The sequence below is a fragment of the Xiphophorus couchianus genome, chromosome 15 (assembly GCF_001444195.1).
Source record: "Xiphophorus couchianus chromosome 15, X_couchianus-1.0, whole genome shotgun sequence".
Taxonomy (NCBI): domain Eukaryota; kingdom Metazoa; phylum Chordata; class Actinopteri; order Cyprinodontiformes; family Poeciliidae; genus Xiphophorus; species Xiphophorus couchianus.
Window position 1 is genome coordinate 9,813,801 of NC_040242.1, and position 22,441 is coordinate 9,836,241.

General features: G+C 40.1%; 1 protein-coding gene across 8 annotated transcripts in view; it reads left to right on the forward strand.

The window, feature by feature from the left end:
• syne1a (spectrin repeat containing, nuclear envelope 1a) overlaps positions 1 to 22,441 on the forward strand; it is a 145,469-nt gene that overhangs the window by 103,751 nt on the left and 19,277 nt on the right. For 7 of the 8 annotated variants that reach the window (XM_028040635.1, XM_028040641.1, XM_028040637.1 and 4 more), the window contains 36 exons: positions 1,334 to 1,564; positions 3,778 to 3,921; positions 5,443 to 5,556; positions 6,614 to 6,775; positions 7,085 to 7,279; positions 7,376 to 7,549; positions 9,320 to 9,511; positions 10,014 to 10,145; positions 10,249 to 10,349; positions 10,680 to 10,830; positions 11,461 to 11,589; positions 11,709 to 11,882; positions 11,996 to 12,211; positions 12,293 to 12,394; positions 12,475 to 12,594; positions 12,669 to 12,869; positions 12,951 to 13,124; positions 13,224 to 13,355; positions 14,041 to 14,237; positions 14,660 to 14,792; positions 14,895 to 15,077; positions 15,196 to 15,345; positions 15,438 to 15,614; positions 15,706 to 15,861; positions 15,943 to 16,098; positions 16,191 to 16,361; positions 16,440 to 16,573; positions 16,654 to 16,858; positions 18,143 to 18,325; positions 18,436 to 18,582; positions 18,691 to 18,845; positions 19,705 to 19,852; positions 20,087 to 20,181; positions 20,264 to 20,498; positions 20,708 to 20,902; positions 22,179 to 22,304. In XM_028040635.1, the coding sequence (XP_027896436.1) occupies positions 1,334 to 1,564; positions 3,778 to 3,921; positions 5,443 to 5,556; positions 6,614 to 6,775; positions 7,085 to 7,279; positions 7,376 to 7,549; positions 9,320 to 9,511; positions 10,014 to 10,145; positions 10,249 to 10,349; positions 10,680 to 10,830; positions 11,461 to 11,589; positions 11,709 to 11,882; positions 11,996 to 12,211; positions 12,293 to 12,394; positions 12,475 to 12,594; positions 12,669 to 12,869; positions 12,951 to 13,124; positions 13,224 to 13,355; positions 14,041 to 14,237; positions 14,660 to 14,792; positions 14,895 to 15,077; positions 15,196 to 15,345; positions 15,438 to 15,614; positions 15,706 to 15,861; positions 15,943 to 16,098; positions 16,191 to 16,361; positions 16,440 to 16,573; positions 16,654 to 16,858; positions 18,143 to 18,325; positions 18,436 to 18,582; positions 18,691 to 18,845; positions 19,705 to 19,852; positions 20,087 to 20,181; positions 20,264 to 20,498; positions 20,708 to 20,902; positions 22,179 to 22,304 (5,790 nt within the window). The remainder of the gene's footprint in view (positions 1 to 1,333; positions 1,565 to 3,777; positions 3,922 to 5,442; positions 5,557 to 6,613; positions 6,776 to 7,084; positions 7,280 to 7,375; positions 7,550 to 9,319; positions 9,512 to 10,013; positions 10,146 to 10,248; positions 10,350 to 10,679; positions 10,831 to 11,460; positions 11,590 to 11,708; positions 11,883 to 11,995; positions 12,212 to 12,292; positions 12,395 to 12,474; positions 12,595 to 12,668; positions 12,870 to 12,950; positions 13,125 to 13,223; positions 13,356 to 14,040; positions 14,238 to 14,659; positions 14,793 to 14,894; positions 15,078 to 15,195; positions 15,346 to 15,437; positions 15,615 to 15,705; positions 15,862 to 15,942; positions 16,099 to 16,190; positions 16,362 to 16,439; positions 16,574 to 16,653; positions 16,859 to 18,142; positions 18,326 to 18,435; positions 18,583 to 18,690; positions 18,846 to 19,704; positions 19,853 to 20,086; positions 20,182 to 20,263; positions 20,499 to 20,707; positions 20,903 to 22,178; positions 22,305 to 22,441) is intronic. The other variant, XM_028040639.1, reaches the window with a different exon arrangement.

The following is a 22,441-nucleotide window of genomic DNA, read 5'->3' on the forward strand; positions in this document are numbered from 1 at the left end:
TTGTGTTGACCTATCACATAAAATCCAAATTAAATACTTTGAAATTAGTGGTTGTAACAGGACAAAAAGTCGAATGGTTACAAATGAAGAACATTAAAGAACTCGGAGCAAACGGGAACTTGAATCATTTTATTTATTTCCTTTACTTTTGCTACACTAACTCTAAAAAAGAGAAGTTGCATTACTGCATCTTAAATAAAACTGAGTCAGACTGGATTCAGTCATCCAGATGTTCTAATTTTAGTAATGTTAAGTTATAATTGTAGCACTTATTATGTGACATGGAAAACTTAATTCAATGTTCTGTCAAAGCAGTTCTATCCTGTAAGGGGATTGTGAACGATGACATTCCTTTCTTATCTGATGGTTCTAGCACCCATATCTGCCACGGTAGATGAATCTGAGCTTTTCAAACATCCTGCTTTTTGCTGCATTTTCTCTTAGCCTTGTCAAGCATGTTTGATGTTTCACGGAGAGCAAAGGTCGAATCAGAAAATAGATCAAATCTCCTCACACTGGAAGACATTTTTATTACATTTTAACATAGCTTTCTTGCATTTGATAGATTTATATATTCTCTCTATGGTTGATAAGGAAGTTCCGCTTTTTACCTCGGTTTGACAGTATGATTATGTCCAAGTTTGATCTTTAAGCTGAGCTGCAACTCTGCTGGCCTTTTCAGTCACGTGACCTGTTTATCAGTGCATTGACCATCTGTGGTGCAGAGAGAGCAGAAGGAGGAGGAGGAGAGTTGGAGGAGGAGCTGTAATTTGAGGCCTGCTCTGTCATTCTCGTCCCCTGAGCAGCCCCTCTCTCCTTGCAGCTCCCTTTTGTTAACAGGAATGCGCTCTGCCGACCAGGCGGAGATGGGAAGCGGAAGGCAAAGGAAAGGGGGCGGGGAGTTTAGGAGTGAGATCACTTCCTGTTTTCTCTCCCTTGCCATTTGTGCATATGTGTACAAGAGGGAGTGTCTGAGGGATTTTGAAGTATTTCTGCGAGGGTCTCTGCCTCAACCGAACATCCTGTCGGTTCAGCTTCACTAACCGATCTGAGTCAGGAGCCTGTGTGCTGCTCTGATTGGCTCAGAGACGCAGAGAGGGGGGAAAACTGAGAGAGGCAGTTCTGTTCCCTTTGTACACTTATCCACACTGTGAAGCCGAAAGAGTCGAAGGAGAGGAGAGAATGAGTCCGGCCAAAGCAACTCTTCCTTTCATCAGGACTCTGCTGTAACCAGGAGCTCTTGATCATCTGCTGTGGGCTGAACCTCACTCTCCTGATCCTTGGAGAGGGGGGTTGGTGATGATCCGTTCTCTTCGGGGGGATGTTTTGACAGGAGCTTACCCAAAAGATCCGTGGCTACCAGGAGCAGATCGCCTCGCTCCACTCCAAGTGCAAGATGCTGACGGTGAAGGCCAAGCATGCCACCATGCTCCTGACCGTCACCGAGGTGGAGGGCCTGTCGGACGGCGTGGAGGAGCTGAGCGACGAGGAGCTGGCCGGCGTCGTGGGAAACGCCGGCTCAGCTGCCAGCAAGCAGCTTCCAGCCCACCCCTCTGTCGTTATGGTGAGTGAGAAAGCTTCTTGACGTGATACACTCAAAGTGATGAATCTGTGAAGAAATTCCCCACTGTTCTTTGAAAAGTGTTTTTTGTTGTTGTTGTTTTTTTTGTCCAAGATGACTACACAGAATGCTCCTAAACTTCTAGTGACTATCCTAAATTACAGTTTGGAAAGATACTTGGCTAGTAATTTGCTTCAAATTCCCTCTTTCAACTCTTCCATGGATTGAGGATGCATTATTTTAGTTTCTTCAGGCAATCTCAGACTCACTGATCAGAGTTCTGCAAATATCTGTTGCAGAACATTTCCACCTTGGTGGAAATGCACCCCAAATAAAAATATTTTATTGTATCACGCTTACATTTCCAAGTGATAGTGACAGAGAGAGGGCAAAGGTCTACAGGCTTCTGATCATAAACATAGAGCTTTTCTTTTAGCCCTCTGATGCATGAATTATGATCCTTTGTGTCAGAATTTTTTTTCCATTTTTTAAAATTCTTTTCTTAAGGCATAAAAAAGGCAGGAACATTTTTTTGTAAAAATAATTTAAAAAAAAATTTTTTTTTTTATGTGATCAATTGTAATTTTGTCCAAATACAAAGTTGTTATTTGAAAAATACATCAGTAGTATTGTTCCTCAGGGGTTATCTGATGTCACAATATTTTTTTTACTTGCAAGAGTCGTCTACAGTAGAAGGAGGGACCGGGTCGGTTCTCATGCTTTTTTGCTGTCGGCCATATTGTATTTAACAAAAATAATTTCTTGCATTTTCAGCTGATGGCCAGTAGTTGATGGTATATTTTATGATGCATTAGTGTCCACTTCAGTGATCTGTGTGCATTTATAACATAAAAATCCACAGGAAGCACAAGAAAATGGCTTTTAGATAGCTGTCCACTGTAGTGACCACTATGCATGAAAGGGTTAGAAGGTGCACTTGGAAAGTCACTCACAAATATAAATATTTTCTCAAAGTTAACAATATCTATTTAGAAGTGTTACAATGGATTAGACTGTAGCTGCCTGTAGCTGCCTGTAGCAGGGGAAGATTCAGCCTTAATATCACCAAGCCTTGTCTCTACCTTCTTAAGTACCTGAACTTTTGCACAAAAAGAAACAGAAATCAAATTTTTCTTGTACAAATATATTATTTTCTTTCTTCCTTTAATGCCATATTAGCCTGAAGCTGAGTGCCTATGCAGAAGAATATTTTTTCCTTCATAATTATTCTCCTCTGTTGTTTTTTCCTGCATGTTTCTCAGGCGTTCATATTTTTTTGCTTCCTTGACTTGCCACCGTTGTTTTGATGTATTTAGCCTCCACGGGCCAGGAAACAGGATATGACTGAATCTGAGTATTTGTGAAAGCAGTTCATGAACAGCTTTCAAGTCTGGTACTGCTGGTGACTGGAAGTGCAGTTTTACCATAAGCTTTCTTTTTTTCTCTCTCTGTCATGTGTAATTTAGAGTCATTGTATGAAACGATTGAAAAGCTTTCGTTCCGATGCAGTTTGGTGCTTTTCATTGCATCATAAAGCCAGGGCAAGACAAAAAAAAAAAACATCCTTTGATTGTGCTGATGTCCTGAGTCAGTAGGCTGAGTTTTATATGCTTGACTCACATTTCAGCTGAAGCATGCAGGCACGCTGGTTCTAGGACAACTGCCACTGCTTTTACCCTCCTTGTTAGCTACTGTAAGCTAAGCTTTAGACATTTTTCATCAAAGATAACACTAACTTATTGTTGATTGTACTTCTGCATCAAATACCATATGTGAAGGACACGTGTTTCTACAGAAAATGAGGTTTCTGTGGTTCTGTAACTGTTACTCTACAGTATGTGGGTGTGTGGTGTGAACAATCACTGAGTGTAAACCTGCAGCATGTGTCAGCTTCCGGGTGGAGGCCATTCCTTTACCCTGTTCTGTAATTTCAGTCATTTTCACTGAGATCTGGTGTGTGCAGTGTTTTATTTCAGTACCAGTAATCTGATCATATCAGTGTGTGATATTTAATTATTTACTACCTTATTAATCCTTGCAAAGCCCTACCCTGTTAATTTTTTATGCTTTCTCTTTATCTCCCTCCTTATTTTTACCTCTCTCCCCTGTTTTGATGTGGCTCTTTTCTGTTGTTTCCCGTCTCCCCTGTTCTCCCCCTGCATGCTTTTGTTTCATGTGTTTTTGTTTTTGGTGTGCGGTTGCATATCTGTGGTCAGATGACAGCCGGGCGCTGCCACACACTCCTCTCCCCCGTGACAGAGGAGTCAGGGGAGGAGGGCACCAACAGCGAGGTCTCCTCTCCCCCTGCCTGCCGCTCCCCCTCTCCGGGGGCTAACGCTGCTGACATTCCTCTTAACCAGGTACTCGCAAATCCCACCCCAGTAATCCTCATCCTGCCCAGCTTCCATTACTCACCAACCACCATCTGTTTAAGATGCAACTGCAGAAACATTTGAAATCCCCATAGAATAAACACTGTGTAATTGTCAAATTTAATGGTTCATCCATCGGGGTTTATATATAAACAGGAAGTGGAGTTCAAAAAGTACTTATTATCTTACCTGGAGTAAATAACTTACCATAAATCCAGATTAGCTTGGATCTGGAAGCTAAAGCTAACTGCTTTGCTAAAGGAATCAAAACCAAATCGGACCTCTACCGTCTTTAAAAAATTACAGTTTTAAAAATCATCATAGCAGGTGATGAAAATATTATTTTATGAGGATTTAAACATTGAAATTAATGGTTATTTACAGAGAAGCTTGTGATTATTTATATCTGATGTTTTAAGCCGTGTGTCACCAGTTATTTTCCTGTGTGAAATGTGTACAGAGAATATAACAAAAAAAGTATTTTCAGTGGGAGAAACTACCTCATACGATAGGATATTTTTGTTTCTTGCACTGCTGTTTCTGTTAGCTTCTGTTCTGTGTTGCAGTGTTTTAGCTGTAGAGCTTTTTGCAGTCTGATTTTATCTGGTTAGAAACTGTTTCTGAGACTGGATGTTTTGGCCTGGATGCAACACATCCTCCCTTCTAACGGGAGGAAGGTGTTGATAATGTTCACGATACCTTTGGGATTACAGTTGTTAAAAGTCTAGACGTCTGCTCTGTCTTGGCTCCCCTCTCATTTTTTTACTTAATACTAAATAATGAAGAATGTTGTAGCAATTAGTTTGTTTTTAAACCAACTTTGGTGCTGGGTTTTAAAAATGAAGAATATAAGAACGCTTAATATTTGATTGGAAAGGAGGAGCATGTTTTTTTCTGCATTCATTTTTTTTACTTTCCTCTACAACCTGACATCCATCACCAACACAGCTGGTGTTTGATTCACCTGTAGATGATCTGCTGTGTCTTTCTTTCATTATTGCATCAGCATTGTATATCTCTTTGGCCTAATAATTCTTTTTCGCTATCTTTGTTTTGCTGTAACAAGGCTTAGAATCAAACCCAACATGACATTAAGACTGCAGTTGTATTATTCCGTCATTAAATATGATATTCAGTTTACTGAACTGAGAGCAGAAGAGCTGATAAGGTCAATAATAAGACAGTGGGCCATTTGGAAAGTGACAGCAGGAAAGTGTCATGACTGTAACCTTATTTAATGAGCCCGTGGCAGGAAGCTGCTTAGATAACAGGAAAGACACCAACAGATTTATCTCATAGCATGGTAGTCCCTGCAGTCTTAAATTCTCACAAACCTGTGCATTTCCCAGGGAAATGCACAGGTCATCTTTTCAAAGCTATTTTGGGCACAAAATGTTCGTTACAATCTGTTGTTGGGTGTATGTCTAGGAATATGAGGACACACTGGAATACCATATGCCTTGTAGTACCACATTTAATATTTGTGCTTGTTGTGTTGTTGTGCCGTAGGGTCGGACTGCTTTAAGCAGAGCGCCGCTCCAGGAGCTGTACGACCCGTCAATGGAGACGAGTGCTGCTAACTTGGACGACCTGCAGAGATCCTGGGAAACTCTCAAGAATGTGGTATGGGATATCTTCAGCTTCATCTAGCTGGATAAAATCAAATATGGAAGCGACTAATTGTCTTTTACACCGCAAACCTGGAATACATTTCAACAAATATAAAGGTGGAGCTAGGTGATGATTTAACAAGTGTTTCTACATTGAAAAGCACAACTTTATACCTAATACCTGTAGATATTACTGTCACCATTCTAATTCAAACTTATTATTACTAATAAGTTAGTAGTAATAGGTCCCGTGTACAATTTATTAAAATAAAACCTCTTAGTTCTTAAATGAAATTCAATGGATTCAAATTTAGAAACCTAAACTATTAGATACTTTTATTAAGTAGTAAAAAAAAATTTATTAAGCCATAATTTCTAATAATATTGGGACTATAGAATAAATGTAACTTGAGCATTTGTGATCAGTGTTTGGTAACTTTTACTTTTTAATTAATGCATGATTCTGTGTTTCTTTGGGGTATAAATATGACATATATCACAAAAGCCGGTTTCTTTAGACTCTTCAAATTGGGAAAGATTAGAGTCAGATATCTATTGAGATTTACAAGTTAGGAAATGGCTACAAGGAAAATGTAAACTTTACTATATCTACAGTAATAGCAATATTAAAAAGTTTAAAAACTGGAACTTGAACAAAATAGGTGAGACAAAGAGCATTATTTTTTATTTTTGCGAGTGAACAGGATGACAAAGTAGTTAAAAAATAACAGTGAGTTATTTGAAGTCACCAAATCTACAAAAAATTACCGATAGCATTTTCTGCCAGCCTGTTGACTGATTGGGAAGACTTTGGGAGAAGTAAATTTTGCTAAAATCTACTGTGACATTAAATGGAACCATGTAATGAGAAAAAGATTGAGTTTTTCAAAAACTGAAAGTGGGTTGTCACGAGGTGTTTGATCTGGATAATAACAACAAACAACATCAAATCAACACAGAAGTGGTGACACAAAAACAACTTCCCTCCAACTCAGTCCACAGTCTCCAATTCTTTAAGATTAGTTCTTTTCTTAATCCTCATTTTTTACCTTATTTATCTCTTACCACAGATAAGTGAGAAGCAGAAAAGCCTGTATGAAGCCCTGGAGAGGCAGCAACACTATCAGGAATCCCTCCAGTCCATTTCCACCAAGATGGAGTCCATCGAAGGGGCCCTGAACGAGGGCCTGGAACCCAGCAAGACCCCTGAGAGCCAAATGGCAGCCCACCAGGTTAGAAAGAAATATTTGGCTCACTAGCTGAAATCCTGAAAAGCAAAATACAGTGCAGAAATTATTGTAGATGTTGTGAAAAAACAAAACAAGTCAGATGTGTGAAATCAGATTAAAGGGACTGATATTGCACTTGGTTGCACAGACTGCATGGCACCATTCTTCATTGCTATGCCAACATCACAGCTACAGCAGACAGTTTCTGTTTGAGCTGCTATTGGGCAGTTCTCTCCCTGCTTTCTCACTGTCTTCATTCCCTTCAATTCAATCCCATCAGATTCTCACATTTCTCTGTCGCCATCTGCGCAGGCTCTTATGGATGAGATCCTGATGCTGCAGGATGAGATTGGTGAGCTGCAGGCTTGTTTCTCTGAAGAACTGGCAGACAACGACGGCGATGGGAAGGCTGGGGACCAAATGGCGCTGCGCTCCACTCTAACCGTACTGGGAGAAAGAATGGCCACTATTCGCATGAAGGCATCTGGAAAACGGCAGCTCTTGGAGGTAGAAACCAGAAAATATTCTTGTCTGTGTTTGAATTTTTTCTTTGTAATATGCTCTAATCCTCACCTGGGAATCCAACATGGTTGACCTCTGTAGGAGAAACTGAGCGAACAGCTCGAGGAGCAGCGACAGGAGCAGGCGCTGCAGCGGTACCACAGCGAGGCGGAAGAGCTGGACCACTGGCTGCTCAGCACTCGGGCAACTCTCAGCTCGGCTCTTCAGCCCCAAAATGAAGACATGGACATGGAGGAGCAGCTCATCGACTGTCAGGTCAGACTCACATTTCTGCCGTCTTCAAATCTGTACATTTTGGTCAGCATTAAACAGTCTGTACTTGATTTGTTCAGGTTTCTAATTTACTGCTTTTCTTGCTCTTTCCTTCCCAAAGGGAAAAAAATAATTCAGATATATTAGGATATGCTTTCCTATGTTCATTAGAGAGTGAACTGTAACAAGTTAAACTATTGGACTTCACTGTTCCAGAAATAACATCTTTCCATTGTTTCATTCACCTGGTATGATGCTACTGTGCTATTTTAGTCCAGCCGAAACTGCTAAATTAGAACAACTTTCTCCAAATTAGGGCAATGTATGAGCTCTGCTGAACATTGGTCCTCTTCTTATCCATGTTTCTTTTGTAACACCTACAAATAATAGTCAATAGTCTTTAATGGTCTGATTTAATAGTATTTTTCTTTCTATAGTTTAGTCTTCCTTGCATTTGGTTTAAATCTGAAAACCTTCCTCCTGCACTTTTGCAAGGTCTGTTTATGTCAAGAAAACAAATTTCTCTTTCTAATTGCCAATCTGCTGTACCATTTGAACAATCTCAGGTTATAGTGCCTTTTTAATTTTTAGAGACCTTGCAAAAGTGCAGGAGGAAGGTTTTCTCCTCACACACCACAACAGTATCTCTGCAGACAGTTCTGACAGAAAGGCTCAGCAGCCACACCACAGACATGACCTTAGCTGCCGTTTGTGAGCACAAAGTTTTTTAGATAGAGAAATGCTAAAGTTGCATCAGATTTTATTTTTTATGTGTTCATTGTCAAAATAAGCCAAGTAAAAAATCCAATCCAAAAAATCCAAAAGTTTTTCCATGTGTGGCAGAAAAGTGTTAATATTGCTTTTCTACCTATTTTCTACACTTAAAATAATAATTCTGATTTCCTGATTTTCCCTACTTTTTGAGTTTTCAAACTTTCCTCTAAAACTGTCTTGTGAATCGTTGCATATCTTATGAAGACTGATGATGGGTTCTTGTGCAAAATATTCAGAGAAATTCAGTTATTTTTCTGAAGATGGACCTTCTTTCTTTTCTCGACAGTGCTTAATCCACAAATGTTACGGTTTTGCATATTGTACATGTATAATGCATGAGACTATTGTGAGTTTTTTGTTCTGCAGCTGAGGCAAAAGAAATAAGCATTTTGAAGTGTGTTTGTTGCAGCTGAGAAAGATTAAGCTGATTATAGCTTACAAATATCTCCTGCGGTGCTCAGTTCCAAAGGTCCAAAAACGTCCGGATTAGTAGCTTCAGAATAAATCTACTTTGATGGTTTGACACTGAATATTACAAGGTAAAAGTGTAAAGAAATATGTTGGAGGGACACAGCTAAACAATATATTTATGTAGTTACAGTATATAGCAATATTATTGCCTAAGAATCATTCATAAGGATCATTCATATATGAACAACAGTCTGTTAAATTATTTCAATGATCTTGTCATGGTTTAATAGTGAAATAATTTATTCATTTTGAACCTTTGAGTTCTCTGTTTTTTGCTTCAGTGGTTTTCATCATGCTTCAGGACATTACATAAGACATATAAATTTATAAGCAAATATATATTTCATAGTCAAATGTCCTATTAAAATCGTTTTTACACTGTTCTAGTAATTTTAGTTTTAGGACTAATAAATGATGGACTATTGTCACATTTTCTCCGCTTGGTGATTAAATCGGAGCCTTTTCAAAAACAAACAATGCCTACACAGAGTGTTGTCATTGTCTCAACTGCAGCTCTTGTCATTCCAGAACATGCTCTTTGAGATCGAGCAGAAAGTTTCCTACCTCTCAGAGCTGTCCGTCCACAGCGAAAGCTTGCTGCTGGAGGGTCGCGCCGAAACCAAGGAAGAGGCGGAGCAGCTGACCCTCAAACTGCACACCCTCAAAGACAGCCTGCTGGAGCTGCAGCAGATGCTGCAGGACAAACAGGTTGACATACAGGTGAGATCAGAAATCATATATTCTGCTTGGCCTCCTTTCCTCCTCTCACTTATGGCTTATTTCTTATGCTTTGCAGCTGTACACTGAGCTGGGTCACAGAGTAAATGGTCGTATTGTTGAAAAAGCTCTAAAGGTCATTCATTCTCAGACAAGGCCACTGTTTCCCTCTGTAGAACAACAGCAGCTTGTGTTTCAGTGTCACTCAAACAAAAAGATGCTAGCTCATCACATGCAAACACTAAATGCAAAGCATCAGGTCTGTTTCTCTCCTTTGTTTGAGGAAAAACAAGATTTCTTCTAAAAATCATTCCTACATGAGAATAAGGCACCCTTCTTATTCCCTAACCAGTAATTTACAACCCAATAATAACAAAGCAATCTTTTTTGTTTGCTTTTTATTTAACTGTGCCAGTGGCATTTCTCCTACCACGAAAATGACAGCGTTTACAATTTGAGACTGTTTTTGTGAAACGTATTTATATCTACTATCTTTTTTTTTTAGGGATCATTACAGGAGCAGGAGGACAGTGAGCCAGACTCCTCTCTGTCGCAGAGTCCAAATGTCCAGGATTGGTTGTCTCAGGCCCGCTCAACACGCTGCCAGCAGCACCACGACAATCTGCTGAGACAGAAGGTAAAGCAATCTCTCTGGATTTTATTTCACACTGATCAAGCCTCATATTTTTGAAACATCTTGATTTAATAATAGAAGTAAAATTAATACTGATATGTTTCAGGAGCTGCAGGAGCAAGTGGAGGAGCAGAGGAAGCTGCTGCAGTGTGTAGCCAGCGTCGGGGAAGAGTTACTCAGTCAGCATGAGACAACTAATGGGGACAGGTGCTGCGATTTATATCTGTATCTTTGCTGTTCTTAAACACTGCAGTTAGCTGTTAGCTTAGCAATAGCTAGCTTAACATTGTTAAGCTGTAACTATTGCTAGTTGTAGTTATATGTGTGTTTAGCGACATATAACATTGATTCAATGTGTAAATCCTGGTAAAGATGTGTAAAAAGCCATAAAGCATTAACATGTACATTGTTTTTAGTTGACACCAGCCACATTTTTAAAAAGTAATTATAAGATGTTACATTATACAACAGTGTAATCTGCCTTGTCATGATGCAGAGGAGACATGTTAGTATTATATAGAAACCTTCTTCCCACAGTGAGGAGGCTGTCCCTGGTGGAGTCCTGCTGGAGTCTGAAAGCTTTTCTCATCTGGACCAACTGAGACAAAGATGGGAAAACCTGAATAAAGATCAGAGCACAAAGCTGCAGCTCTCCCTCAACACCCTGGAAAAAGATCAGCTCAGTCCGGTACGCACATCAAGCACTGAGGGTTCCTGTTTTCTGTGGTATTTTGAAAAAACGGATGATGGCGTATTAGGGCCAGGCAGAAAAATAACTTTTTTCTGAAATTACAAGAATAATGTGATGTAATTAGTGGAATAAATGTACAATATTAACAGGAGAAAGACGTAAAATTACTAGAAAGAAAGTTGTTTTCATGAGAACAAGGCTTTCTTATAGTTATCAAAGTCTGATGTGACCAGCTTTCTTTGAAATTGACTCCCTCATTTACAAAATAGTTTTTCTGCTGATATTCTTTTAACTCATCAACATCAAATTATGAAGGATGTCCTGTTTGTAAATCGATACCAAATTATAACTTGCTCAACATTCCTTATTTAAATTTTTAATATGTTTTCTTGTAGGAGTTATGAATTTATTACTTCATTCTCCTAATATTAAGACTTTATTCTAGTAATATTATGACTTTATTCTTGTTTTATTCTGGTAATATTTTAACTTCATTGTTATATTACTTTTTTTCTTGCAATATTATGATTTTATTCTCATAATTATTATTATTTTTTTAACCTGGCCCTAATACTCAGTTGTAAAAAGTGACCTGTTTTTTAATTAAAACTGTGTCTCTATGTCCAGGTTCTTCACCGGTCCTGTCTGTCCAGTCCAAATGTAGTTTTGAGGAGTGAGGCTCCCACCCAGGACCCTGGGTCTCCCAGAGCGTTGTTTGAAACCTGCTGCCAAACTTTAGAAAGAATTAAAGAAGAGGTAATCCTCTAATATTTCAGTTTTTTAAACTCTATTTCACGTCAAATTTCTTCAGATAATTTCTGTCTCTAATGAGAAAATAAAAGCTTTCACATAGTCTTATTTATTCTTCGACACAGGCAGCAGGTGGTGACGGTAAGCTCGCAGCATCATATGGATCAGAAAGAGTCCAGCAGGATCTGTATGCTGCAGTATCTGCAGCCTCCACCTGGTTGGATTCAGCAGAGAATCAACTGCTTTCTGGTCCCGTTCTGCTTTCTGAGGATACAGAGACTCAACTTACAAACCTGGAGGTAAATAGAAAAAAAAAAACACTTTATATCCTATAGTATATTTTAGTTTGCACAGGAGACTGCAATAAAAGCATACTCTCTAAATTGAGGGATTTTTTAAAATTTCTGTTCAGACTCTCAGCAAGCAGCTAAAAGAGATAACAAGACAGGTGAACCAGAGCAGAGATCTGCTGGGAGGAGGAGTCGGCCGGCTGTGTGGAGGAGAAGAGCGGGCCCTGATGGAGGACACATTGGAGGGCCTCCAGGAGCGGATGGGCCTGCTGGACTCCGCTCTTGAACAGCATTGTGAAGGCATGAGAGACACGCTGCAGGAGCACTCTACTTTCCAGGTCTGTAGCAACGTAAAACTGGAATGCATCTTTTATGTTTATTGCTAATCTTACTTTTTTTTTGTATTTTGTGTTTTTCAGAATGAGATAAGAATTATGTTCACAGCTCTTACTGAAAGTAAACATCACTTACTACAAAAGATGGTTGGAACAACAGACAGACCTGCATCCAAACAGTTAGAGGTACTGTACTTTCTGATCTACTAATAAAAAAGGACAAAAAAAGAGGACAGTATGATTTTAATGTCTTATGTATCTTGCAGACGTTGTCTGAGGTGGAGGACAGCCTCAGAGAGCTTGAGCAGAAAGTGACAGAGCTGAGGAGCAAAGCAGAAGGACTCAGATCAGAGCAAACCTCCAACCAGGAGCTGCTAAAACTACAAGTAAACCTTAGTCTATGTTTTTTATTCCACCTGCACCGTTTTTTACGCTTTAACAACCTGGTGTGTTTTTTAAGGATGCCTATGAGGAGCTGGTGCTCATGGTGGGCTCCAGGCGCAGCAGCCTGAACCACAGCCTGTCTCTGAAGGCTCAGTATGAAGCTGCGCTCCGTGATCTCACCGACCTGATCGACACCGCTCAGGACAAGATGGCTGCCGACCAGAAGATGACCGTCGCTTCTGTCAGCAAGGTCCAGATGTTGCTCGACAAACACAAAGTAAGGAGAAAACATGTTTCAAACTGATTGGTTTTTTTTGTTTTTTGAGCAGATTTTAAAACATTTTCTTCTTGGATGCAGGAGTTTTTTCAGGGACTGGAGTGCCACATGATCCTCACCCAGACACTTTATGGAAAAGTCTCCGGTCTGGTTGCACAGAGGGAAAGCCAAGCCCTGGAGGACACCATGACTTTAGCTCACAATGTGCTGAAACAAGCACACAGGAGGGGAGTTGAGCTAGAGGGCATTTTGGAGGTGAGAGGGATTTTTAGAAGCAGCTACGCTTTTAGGATGCATAACTGTAAAGATGTCATAAAATATCTTTCTGGCTTTTCTCCTATGTCCATATTGTAGTCCTGGAGCAGACTCATGGAAGATTATAAAGCTTTGTGCAGACAGTTGGAGGCGGTAGAGTGTAGCATCCCCACTGTGGGTCTTGTTGAGGAGACGGAGGAGAGGCTTCTTGAGAGAATCAGTCTCTATCAGGTAAGCTCGTTTTATACACAATAACACAAACATTCGCAATGTTAAAACTAAATATGATTCTTTAGAGAGAGGTTTGCAACCTGTGGCTCTTCAGACCTTCCAAAGTATCTCTTAATAATAACTGTAGCTAAAGTGATAAAGAGAATGCTAATATGTGAAAATATAGATATTATAACATATGTTAGTTGTAGCAGTTTTCTCATTTTTAATGGAATGATTGCATTCCAAAACATGAATGACACTAAAAGGTACAGTAATATTCTTTGGATCTATTTTTCTTGTCATTACACTGCAAAACGCAAAATCTTACGAAGAATTTTTGATCTAGTGCTAATATTTAAGTACAATTTAAAGACAAACTAACTTACAAGTAATTTTTCAGAAATGTAGTAGCTTGCTTGCTAATAATTTCATAATATTGATTAAAAAAAAAACAATAACTTGCCGAAAAGTTACTTGTACGTTAGTTTAGTCAAGTGTTCGAAGATATTCTTACTAGAAAAACTAGACAAAAAATACCAGGTAAGATTTTCTGTTTTTGTAGTGTAGGTTGGAAACTTTCTGCTTTTAAAAATAGATTTTCGACCAATACCAACATTGTATAGTATAGATGAACATCTATCAGTCTTTGGATCAAAAATGATAACCTAATAGTTATTTAATTGACTTGTTTACTGGTTCGTAGCGTCTGAAGGCGAGCCTCACAGAGCATCAGCCCCAACTGTACCAGGTGCTGGAGGAGGGAAAGAGGCTTCTCCTGTCCGTCAGCTGCTCAGACCTGGAGAACCAGCTCACACAGCTGGGCGAACACTGGCTCTCCTCCACCACAAAAGTCAACAAAGAACTGCATCGACTCGACTCAACGCTCAAGCATTGGAGCAGGTCTGGATCTGTTGTCACAGATTTTTATTCCTTTGGTTTTATAGTAAGCCATTTAAATGTTTCAAGTTTTGTCACTTTACCACACAAACTTCATTGTATTTTACTGGATTTTATGTGACACAAACACAAAGTAATGCAGAATTGTGGTATTAAACATTAAGCACCCAAGAGTTTTCAAGAAGATAAGAAACCTGATGTGTGGCATGCATTTGTGTCCAACTTCCCTGAGTCATTTTTGTGTAGAACCACTTTTAGCTGGATTTACAGCTGAAAGCTTTTTTCCATCCACATTTGGGCACCAGTATGTAATCGTTTATCTAGTACCAACCCAAATATTTGGAGCTGTAACATGCAAAGTTCAAGGTATCCAAATAAACGTGATGAATGTTCCCTTACGTCCTGTTTTTATTTTTACATTAAAGGTACCAGAGTGAATCAGCAGAGCTGAGGCACTGGCTGCAGTCTGCCCTCGACAGGCTGGAGTTCTGGACAACCCAGTCGGTGACGGTCCCTCAGGAGCTGGAGACGGTCAGAGACCACCTCTCTGCCTTCCTGGTCAGTTAGGTTCTCACATCAACACCAAAAATACAGAGCTCGTTCTGGTTCGTTTAATTAATCTGTTTGAGCTCCGTTTTGGATATTTCTCAACTCTTGCAGGAGTTTTCAAAAGAGGTGGATGCCAAGTCGTCATTACGGTCGTCCGTGCTGAGCACAGGAAACCAGCTTCTGCGGCTGAAAAGGGTCGATACTGCTGGCCTGAGGACGGCCATGGGCCAGGTGGACACCCAGTGGGCTGAGCTGCTCACTCATATCCCGGTAGTGCAAGAGAAACTGCATCAGGTCTGAGAATAGTTTGTGGGTTGATTTCAATACATATTCCAAGTTAATTACACGTTCTTTTATTTATTTATTTTTTATTTTTTTGCACTCCTATCAACTTTCACCTTTTGTCTTTTAGTTGCAAATGGAAAAGCTTGCATCAAGACACGCTATCACAGAACTGATGAGCTGGATCACCCTGATGGAGACCATCATAGAGGAAGATCAGGACAAGATAATGGGAGCTGTCGGTTCAGAGATGGTCCAGAACTTCTTACAGAAGTACAAGGTACAAAGAGCAACCTGTATTCCTGCCTTCAGTGCTTCAACTGATTTAGTTCTTTTATCACAATCTCATGATGTCTCATCTTTATCTTGCAGGGTTTTGGAATAGATCTGACCTGTAAGCAGCTGACTGTCGACTTTGTAAACCAGTCGGTGTTGCAGATCAGCAGTCAGGATGTGGAAGGGAAGCGCAGTGACAAGACAGACTTTGCTGAGAAGTTGGGAGCTATGAACAGACGATGGCAGATACTGCAGGGGCTCATCGCTGAAAAGGTAGAGCGACGTTTTTGAATGAGAAGATTATTCTGATCTGGACCTCATATGTCATCTCTAAGTTGTGAAATGCTTTTGGATTGTGTTTTAGATTCAGATATTGGAAGGACTTTTGGAAAGTTGGTTAGAGCATGAGAATGGAGTTCAGGCTTTGAAAACCTGGCTCACACTTCAGGAGGAGAAGTTAAAGAAGAAACCGCGGATAGAGGATGTAGCATCAGTGCAGAACGCACTCAAAGACTGTCAGGTTGGTGCACTATGCTTCTATTATAGCAAATCTAATGTACTTTTAAAAGGATTCATTTTAGAAACTGATCATTGTAAACAGGAGTGGGAGCAATTAGTGAAAGAAAAAGAGAAGGATGTAGAGAAAGCAGAGGAAAGAGGAAACGCTCTGATCCATGATAAGAAAGGAGACACCTGTTCCGTTGTGAAGGAAACCCTTAAAGGACTGAACCAGACCTGGGCTCATTTGGACCACATGGTGAGCTTCTTTTATATTATTTTGTCTCATGTGGTAATTTCCTTAATTTTACCACACACATATATAAATTTTGTCAATTTTTTTCATACCAGATTAGTGAGATAAAGGTGAATTTGCGGTCAGTTCTGGAGCAGTGGATTCTGTACCGGCGAGCTTCAGAAGAGATTAATGGTTATCTGATGGAGGGAAGATACTCTGTGTCCAGGCTGCACCTCCTTAATGGGTCTTTAGAGGCAGTGCAGCAGCAGGTGGAAAGTCTAGAGGTGAGGATGGCAGAAATTTCACTGCTCTTTTTGAGTCACCTCTGTTTAAAATAATCTTTTTCTGTGTCTGCATCACAGAATTTGCAAGAGGAGATGGATAAACAGGAGAGCAGTTTGAGAAAGTTTGGCTCCATAACGCACCAGCTGCTGACCGAGAGTCACCCATCTGTGGCTGAAACGCTCAACAGAGCCCTTCAGGATGTTAATTCCAGGTAGTAATTAGAAATATCTACGTGGATCATTTTAAGGCTAAACCATAGTTGACATCAACAACTTTTATTCTCTGTTTAAGGTGGAATCATCTACTTGAGCAGATCTCCAAGCAGCTGAGGAGCAGCAAGTCCTTGCTGGGTCTGTGGCAGCGCTACAGGTCAGCGTACAGTCAGTGTGTCAAGGCGGTCCAGAAACAGGAAGAACGTGCAGATCGGCTGCTGAGGAGCGCCACCGACAGAGAAATCACAGAGGAGGAGAGCAGCGCCTGGATAAAGGACTGCAACGTAAGTCAGGCAACAACAATACACAATCCAAGTTACAGCTGGACAAACAGAAGAACGCTTGGTTTCAAAAATTTATTGATTGGTGTGCATTTGTTTTCAGCTCTCTTTACGCTGATGCTCCTAAATAAACTCAAGTATCTTACACATGTGTTTAATTTAACCTAAGTATTAATCCAGCTGTTCCACGCAGGCCTCCAGGCTTTGTTAGAGGAAATTAGTGGGTGATGGGGAAAGTTAACATGTCGTTGAAAGGGTTCTGGTTTGTTGAAATAAAAGAAAAAATTGAACTACTGGAAAAGTAACACTGCACAACTGTAAACACACCCCACCCAGCATGAAACACAGTGGTGGTACCATCATGCTGTGGGAATACAAGACTGTGGTGGATGTTTCCATTCGAGCTTTTCTAAATATACAACCAGAGATATTTCCCAAAAGTCTGACAGCAAAAGGAAGTTCTACCATATATTAAATCAGGAGGCTTGAAAACTAATTCATGCCACATGAATTAGTTAGTAAAAAATTTGTTTATACAAACAAATTTTTGTTTGTATAAACAACAGAAACCATGCATCAGTTCCCTCCCACTTCTCAACAATGCACTTTTGTTGGTCTGTAACATAAATTTGTCATATAAAACACTGAATGCATGCTTGTAATGTAGCAAAATGTGAAAAAGTTTCAGGTGTATAAAAAGAGTTTTGCAAAGAAATCAAAGTGTGAGACTAAGACATTTTTCTCTTGCTCACTCGCTCCTCTGTAAGGAATCGGCATTGCGCTCGTCGAAGTCTTGTTGGCTCCCTGCTGCTCTGCACAAAGATTCTACTCCTGCAAATGAAAACCAAATTGCGGCCTGTTCTTTTGCACCGCTTGAATATAAACTCTCTGCCCAGTCGGCACAAAAGCCCTTTCAGAGTGAAGCCTCAAAGAGAAAGACAAGCCTGTGATTTACACTACAGGGACCCTGAGCGTCATGCTGGGTGTGTCGTGGTGTAATGTCACAGTCTTAATTGTTTGAGCAGACTGTCTGAGAGAGGATCACTGATGCAGACCGTTGCTAGACAAAGTGGAAAAGAATTTAATGCTGTTGCAGCGGCTTTTTAAAACTGTCTCTTTGCTGTTTACCAAAATTCGACAGAATATATCATTGTATGTGCTTTTTTGTCATACTTAACTTAAAAATATATATATATTTGAGTTGTGACATGCTTTTTTCACCAAATTCTTGGAAACTTACACATTAAAACACTGTCAGTCTTTTATTTTCTAATTATTTTATGGCAGGATTGCCTCAAAGACCAAGACTCGGTGCAGCAGTCCCTCCAGCAGCTGCAGGCATTAGAGGAGCAGCTGAAGAGCCAAGTCGACGCCTCCTCCTCTGCATCGCTCAAATCTGACCATCTGCAGCTCGCTCATCGCCTGGCAGCGCTAGAGCACGCCCTCAACAGGCAGCAAGAAGTACTGCAGGTCGGTTAGCTTGGATTGTCTGGGGAGTTTATTGACCCCTTATATGTGGGGGTGGGTTAAAAATCTGCTATCTTATTGTTTTTATTCACCATGTGTCGGTCTGTTCATAGTGCGACTCCCAAGCCTGCGAGGGCTTCAGGGAGCAGCTGGACGCATTGATATGTAAGGCGAAAGAGGCGGAGGAGGTGCTGAAGGAGTCTGACCCAGTCGGTTCACCGGACCTCACTGTGGTGCAGACATGCATAGAAAGGCTCAAGGTACAAACATTCCTGTCATAGCTAGAATTTATTCAGTATTTGTCTATATTGTTATGTTATTATTTATTCAGTTTTTTGTTTTTTTTAAATGAACAATGCTTTTCATAGGCACAGCTCCTGAAGCTGAGCAGCCTGTCTCCAGACCTGGAGCGTCTCAATGAGTTGGTGTACCGACTACCAGTCAGTGACAGAGATGTTAAACGGGTTCAGAATCTCAATAGAACCTGGACCGCTCACTCTGCTCACCTCACAGAGAGGTTCAGGTAACCAAAACATTTGATGTCACGTTAGTTTTCTTTAGATTTAGAAACATTAAAATTTTTTATACTTCAGCCAAACATCAGGTTTTCATGCTTCTTTGAGCTTTGTGACTTTTCTGTTGCACTTTTACTGCTTTTTTTGTCCATTACCAGACATGTTTTTTATTTTTTATTTATTTACTTACCTAATTTTGACTTGGCAGTCATTAAGACATGCAAAACAGACCAGACGGCCAATAACTCGGGTCATGTTTCAGGTATTTGCTTTATATTAGGGCTATGAGAGAAATATCCTTTATTGTCCCTCAGATAGGAAATTAATGTGTAACAGCAGCAAAGTGAAAAGCAAATAGAAGCATTCAGATTCACAGAAAGGTACAAATTAGAATAAGTTGTAGGCTACAGATGACATTTTTATGCTTTGTATTTCTTCTCTTGTCCTCCACTTTCCCTATTTTGCTCTTTGTGATGGCTGTGTTCTTTTACTTGCTGATTAGTTTTGTTTTATTTTTTTATATGGTATGGACACTTTTTTGTCTCAAAATAAAGATTTTCTTACCTGTTTAAAACAGACACTGCATAATATGCTCTCAATGTTAGATGCCAGGTGTGAACATAAAATCAGTTTTTTTTTAAAACTAGGCATTAAAGCCAAATTTTTTAAGATTTCAATAATCATCCAACGAACCATTGATGTAGACCACGATAAATGTTTACGGTTTACAAAAGTTGACTGGAAACTAAGTAGAGATAAATGAGAGATGGTTTAACACTCGGTACTATAATTCCCAACATATTCACAAACTGGTAAAATAAACTGTTAATTTTAATTTAGTATGTTTGTTCTTTTTGTTGTCTGCAGTAAACTCCAGTCGGTGTTGCTACAGCAGCAGAGTTTCCTCCAGAAATGTGAAGCCTGGATGGATTTCCTCTCTCAGACTGAGCAGAAACTGGCAGCAGAGATTTCAGGAAACTACCAGAGTCTGTTGGAGCAGCAGAGAGACCACGAAGTTAGACATTTCTCCTGAATCTGTTTTCTTCAATGTTTTTCTATGTTTGGCACTTATCACTAACAGCATGATAAAAATCAATATACAATTTAAAAGTCAAAGTTGAAAACTGTGTGCATTATTTCTCCTCCCAATATATTTTTAAAACATTCAAGGTGTATAAATAATTTTAGAAGCTGCTGTATGTGTGTATGTATTGTGTGCAGTACTTTAACAATAGTCATGAACTTGCAGTTGTTCCAGGCAGAGATGTTCAGCAGACAGCAGATCCTTTACTCCATCATCAGCGACGGCCATCGGCTGCTGGACTTGGGTCAAGTGGATGACAGGTCGATGCCACAAACACTCAGTAATTTTCCACTCATTGAATAAAATCTCACATTACAGGTGTCACTCTTCGTCCTGAAACAGTGACGACTTTAGCGTGAAACTGGCTCTGCTGAGCAACCAGTGGCAGTGTGTGGTGCGGCGGGCTCAGCAGCGGAGAGGCATCATCGACAGTCTGGTGCGACAGTGGCAGAACTACCAGGAGATGTCAGAGAAGCTGCGGCGGTGGCTGCAGGAAGTGACTCGCGATCCAGACATACATCAGTCAGGAGAACCGGTGGCCCTGCAGGAGGCCCGAAGCCTCCTGGGTCAGATACAAGTACGTCACTGACTGAAGTTGTACTATATTGTTTCAAACGTCTACAGCAGTTTGCATCTTTGAAATACAACAGAAAAGTGCCGTAAATGAACTCCACATAGAAATGCAGATCAGATCTAAACCCTAAGTGTTCATCTTGTCTCCAACCTTAGAGTCCCTTAGTAAACCTGAACCTGCTCTGCCCTCTGTCTCTGTCCCCGCTCCTCCAGCTCAGGGAGCGAGTGCTTCAGAGGCAACAAGGCGTCTACATCCTGACGGTGGAGGCCGGCAGGAGCCTGCTGCTGTCGGCTGACGTCAGGGCGGAGTCCACTCTGCAGACGGAGCTCATGGAGATCCACGACAGGTGGAAGCATTCTCACGACCGCCTAAATGAGCAGAAGAAGGAGCTGCATGCCTTGCTTAAGGTCTGGATTCGCAAATTAAAACAATGACGCTTCATTTTGCTTGATAATATGTTTATAAAATATTTGAAAAGATATGCTGTGATACAAAATACCAGTTGTACAGGATACGCAGTCGCAGATGTTGCGAGCTGATCGGTGTATCCAACAAGCTTCAGTGAATCAGTTTATTCAACCGATTTAACAATTTTCATCATTATTTCACAAACTATACCATAAACTAAACTAAACCATAAGTGAAAACGGACCAGGAACAAGAAAAAAATCTTGTATAAACCTGCCCCCTTCTCAATAATTACAACATAATTTTTTATGGCCGAATACATTAAATTAATAATTAAGATACAAACATTATATCATTCTCAGAAGTGTATGAGATTTTTTTTTCTCATGAAGTATATTGAATTGATAACTCTTTCAGCTCCTCATCTAAACTGCTCAATAGGTTTACTCCATTCACCGAAATGCACATTTGTTTTAGTTTGGAGGTGCAGTTACACCTCTGAGATCAACGAGCCTGCCTCTTTTTTCTTACTTTTTACTTGAGCTTTGCTCTCCATTTGGTTCAACCATGTGGCTGAGCTGCTGATTTTTAAGCATGGGTTTCATTTGTGGTTGGCTCTCTGTCCATTGTGATAAACTCACATCACTGTGGACAATGATACTGGTGTCCAGCATCTTCCAGCTTGGGAATTTAACTTCCTGTCTTCTAATAGTAAATGTTTGTCCAGTGAGAACAACAAATTGTGTCCAAGTGTCAACCATCTGACTCAATGATCCTACTAAATAGATAAAGCAAGCTATCCAGCAGAAATTATGGAAGAAACTTGTTTATGACTACAAAACTGTGTAGTTTTTCTGCAGCTTTCCAAGTGAAGGGGATCAATATTTATGCCAGTAATGAGTGTATTTAATCTTCTCACTGGAGACGTATAACTAACTAATTAATTGTTTTTAACTGGGATTGTTGATTCAGGTTTTTTGAGCTGAATCTCTAACCATGTTTGTTTAATTCCTCATTTGGACTACTTTAAAAATAGCCACAGACTAATCTATTTGGAGCAGAATTACCTTCTTTTGTTATTTAACTCTCTTAATTCCCCACTTTGTTTGCTACAATAGTCCCGTGTCACTCTTTTCAAGGACACATTTGCTTGCACTGTAGTTTGTTGATGCTGCTGATAAAGTAGCAGGAATAATTCATAACTTCTCTGAGCATCCTGCAGCTTGTGTAGATGTCGGTTTTCTGCTCTAATTCTTGCAGTGTTTGTTTGTGTAGAACTGGGAGCTATGCGAGAAGGGCATCGACGTGTCGCTGGAGAAGCTGCGGGCCTTTAAGAGAAAGCTGTCGGTGGCGCTCCCTGAGCATCATGAGGAACTGCACTCCGAGCAAATCAGGTGCAAGGTGAGGACTTATTTTCTCCTTTTCTATCAATTAATAGTTGCATTTTCTTTTTTCGTCTCTCTTTTTCCTTCAGTAATCACGTGTTTACACACAAACCTTCAGACTCAGACTTGACCTCTTGTTACCTCTGTAATCCG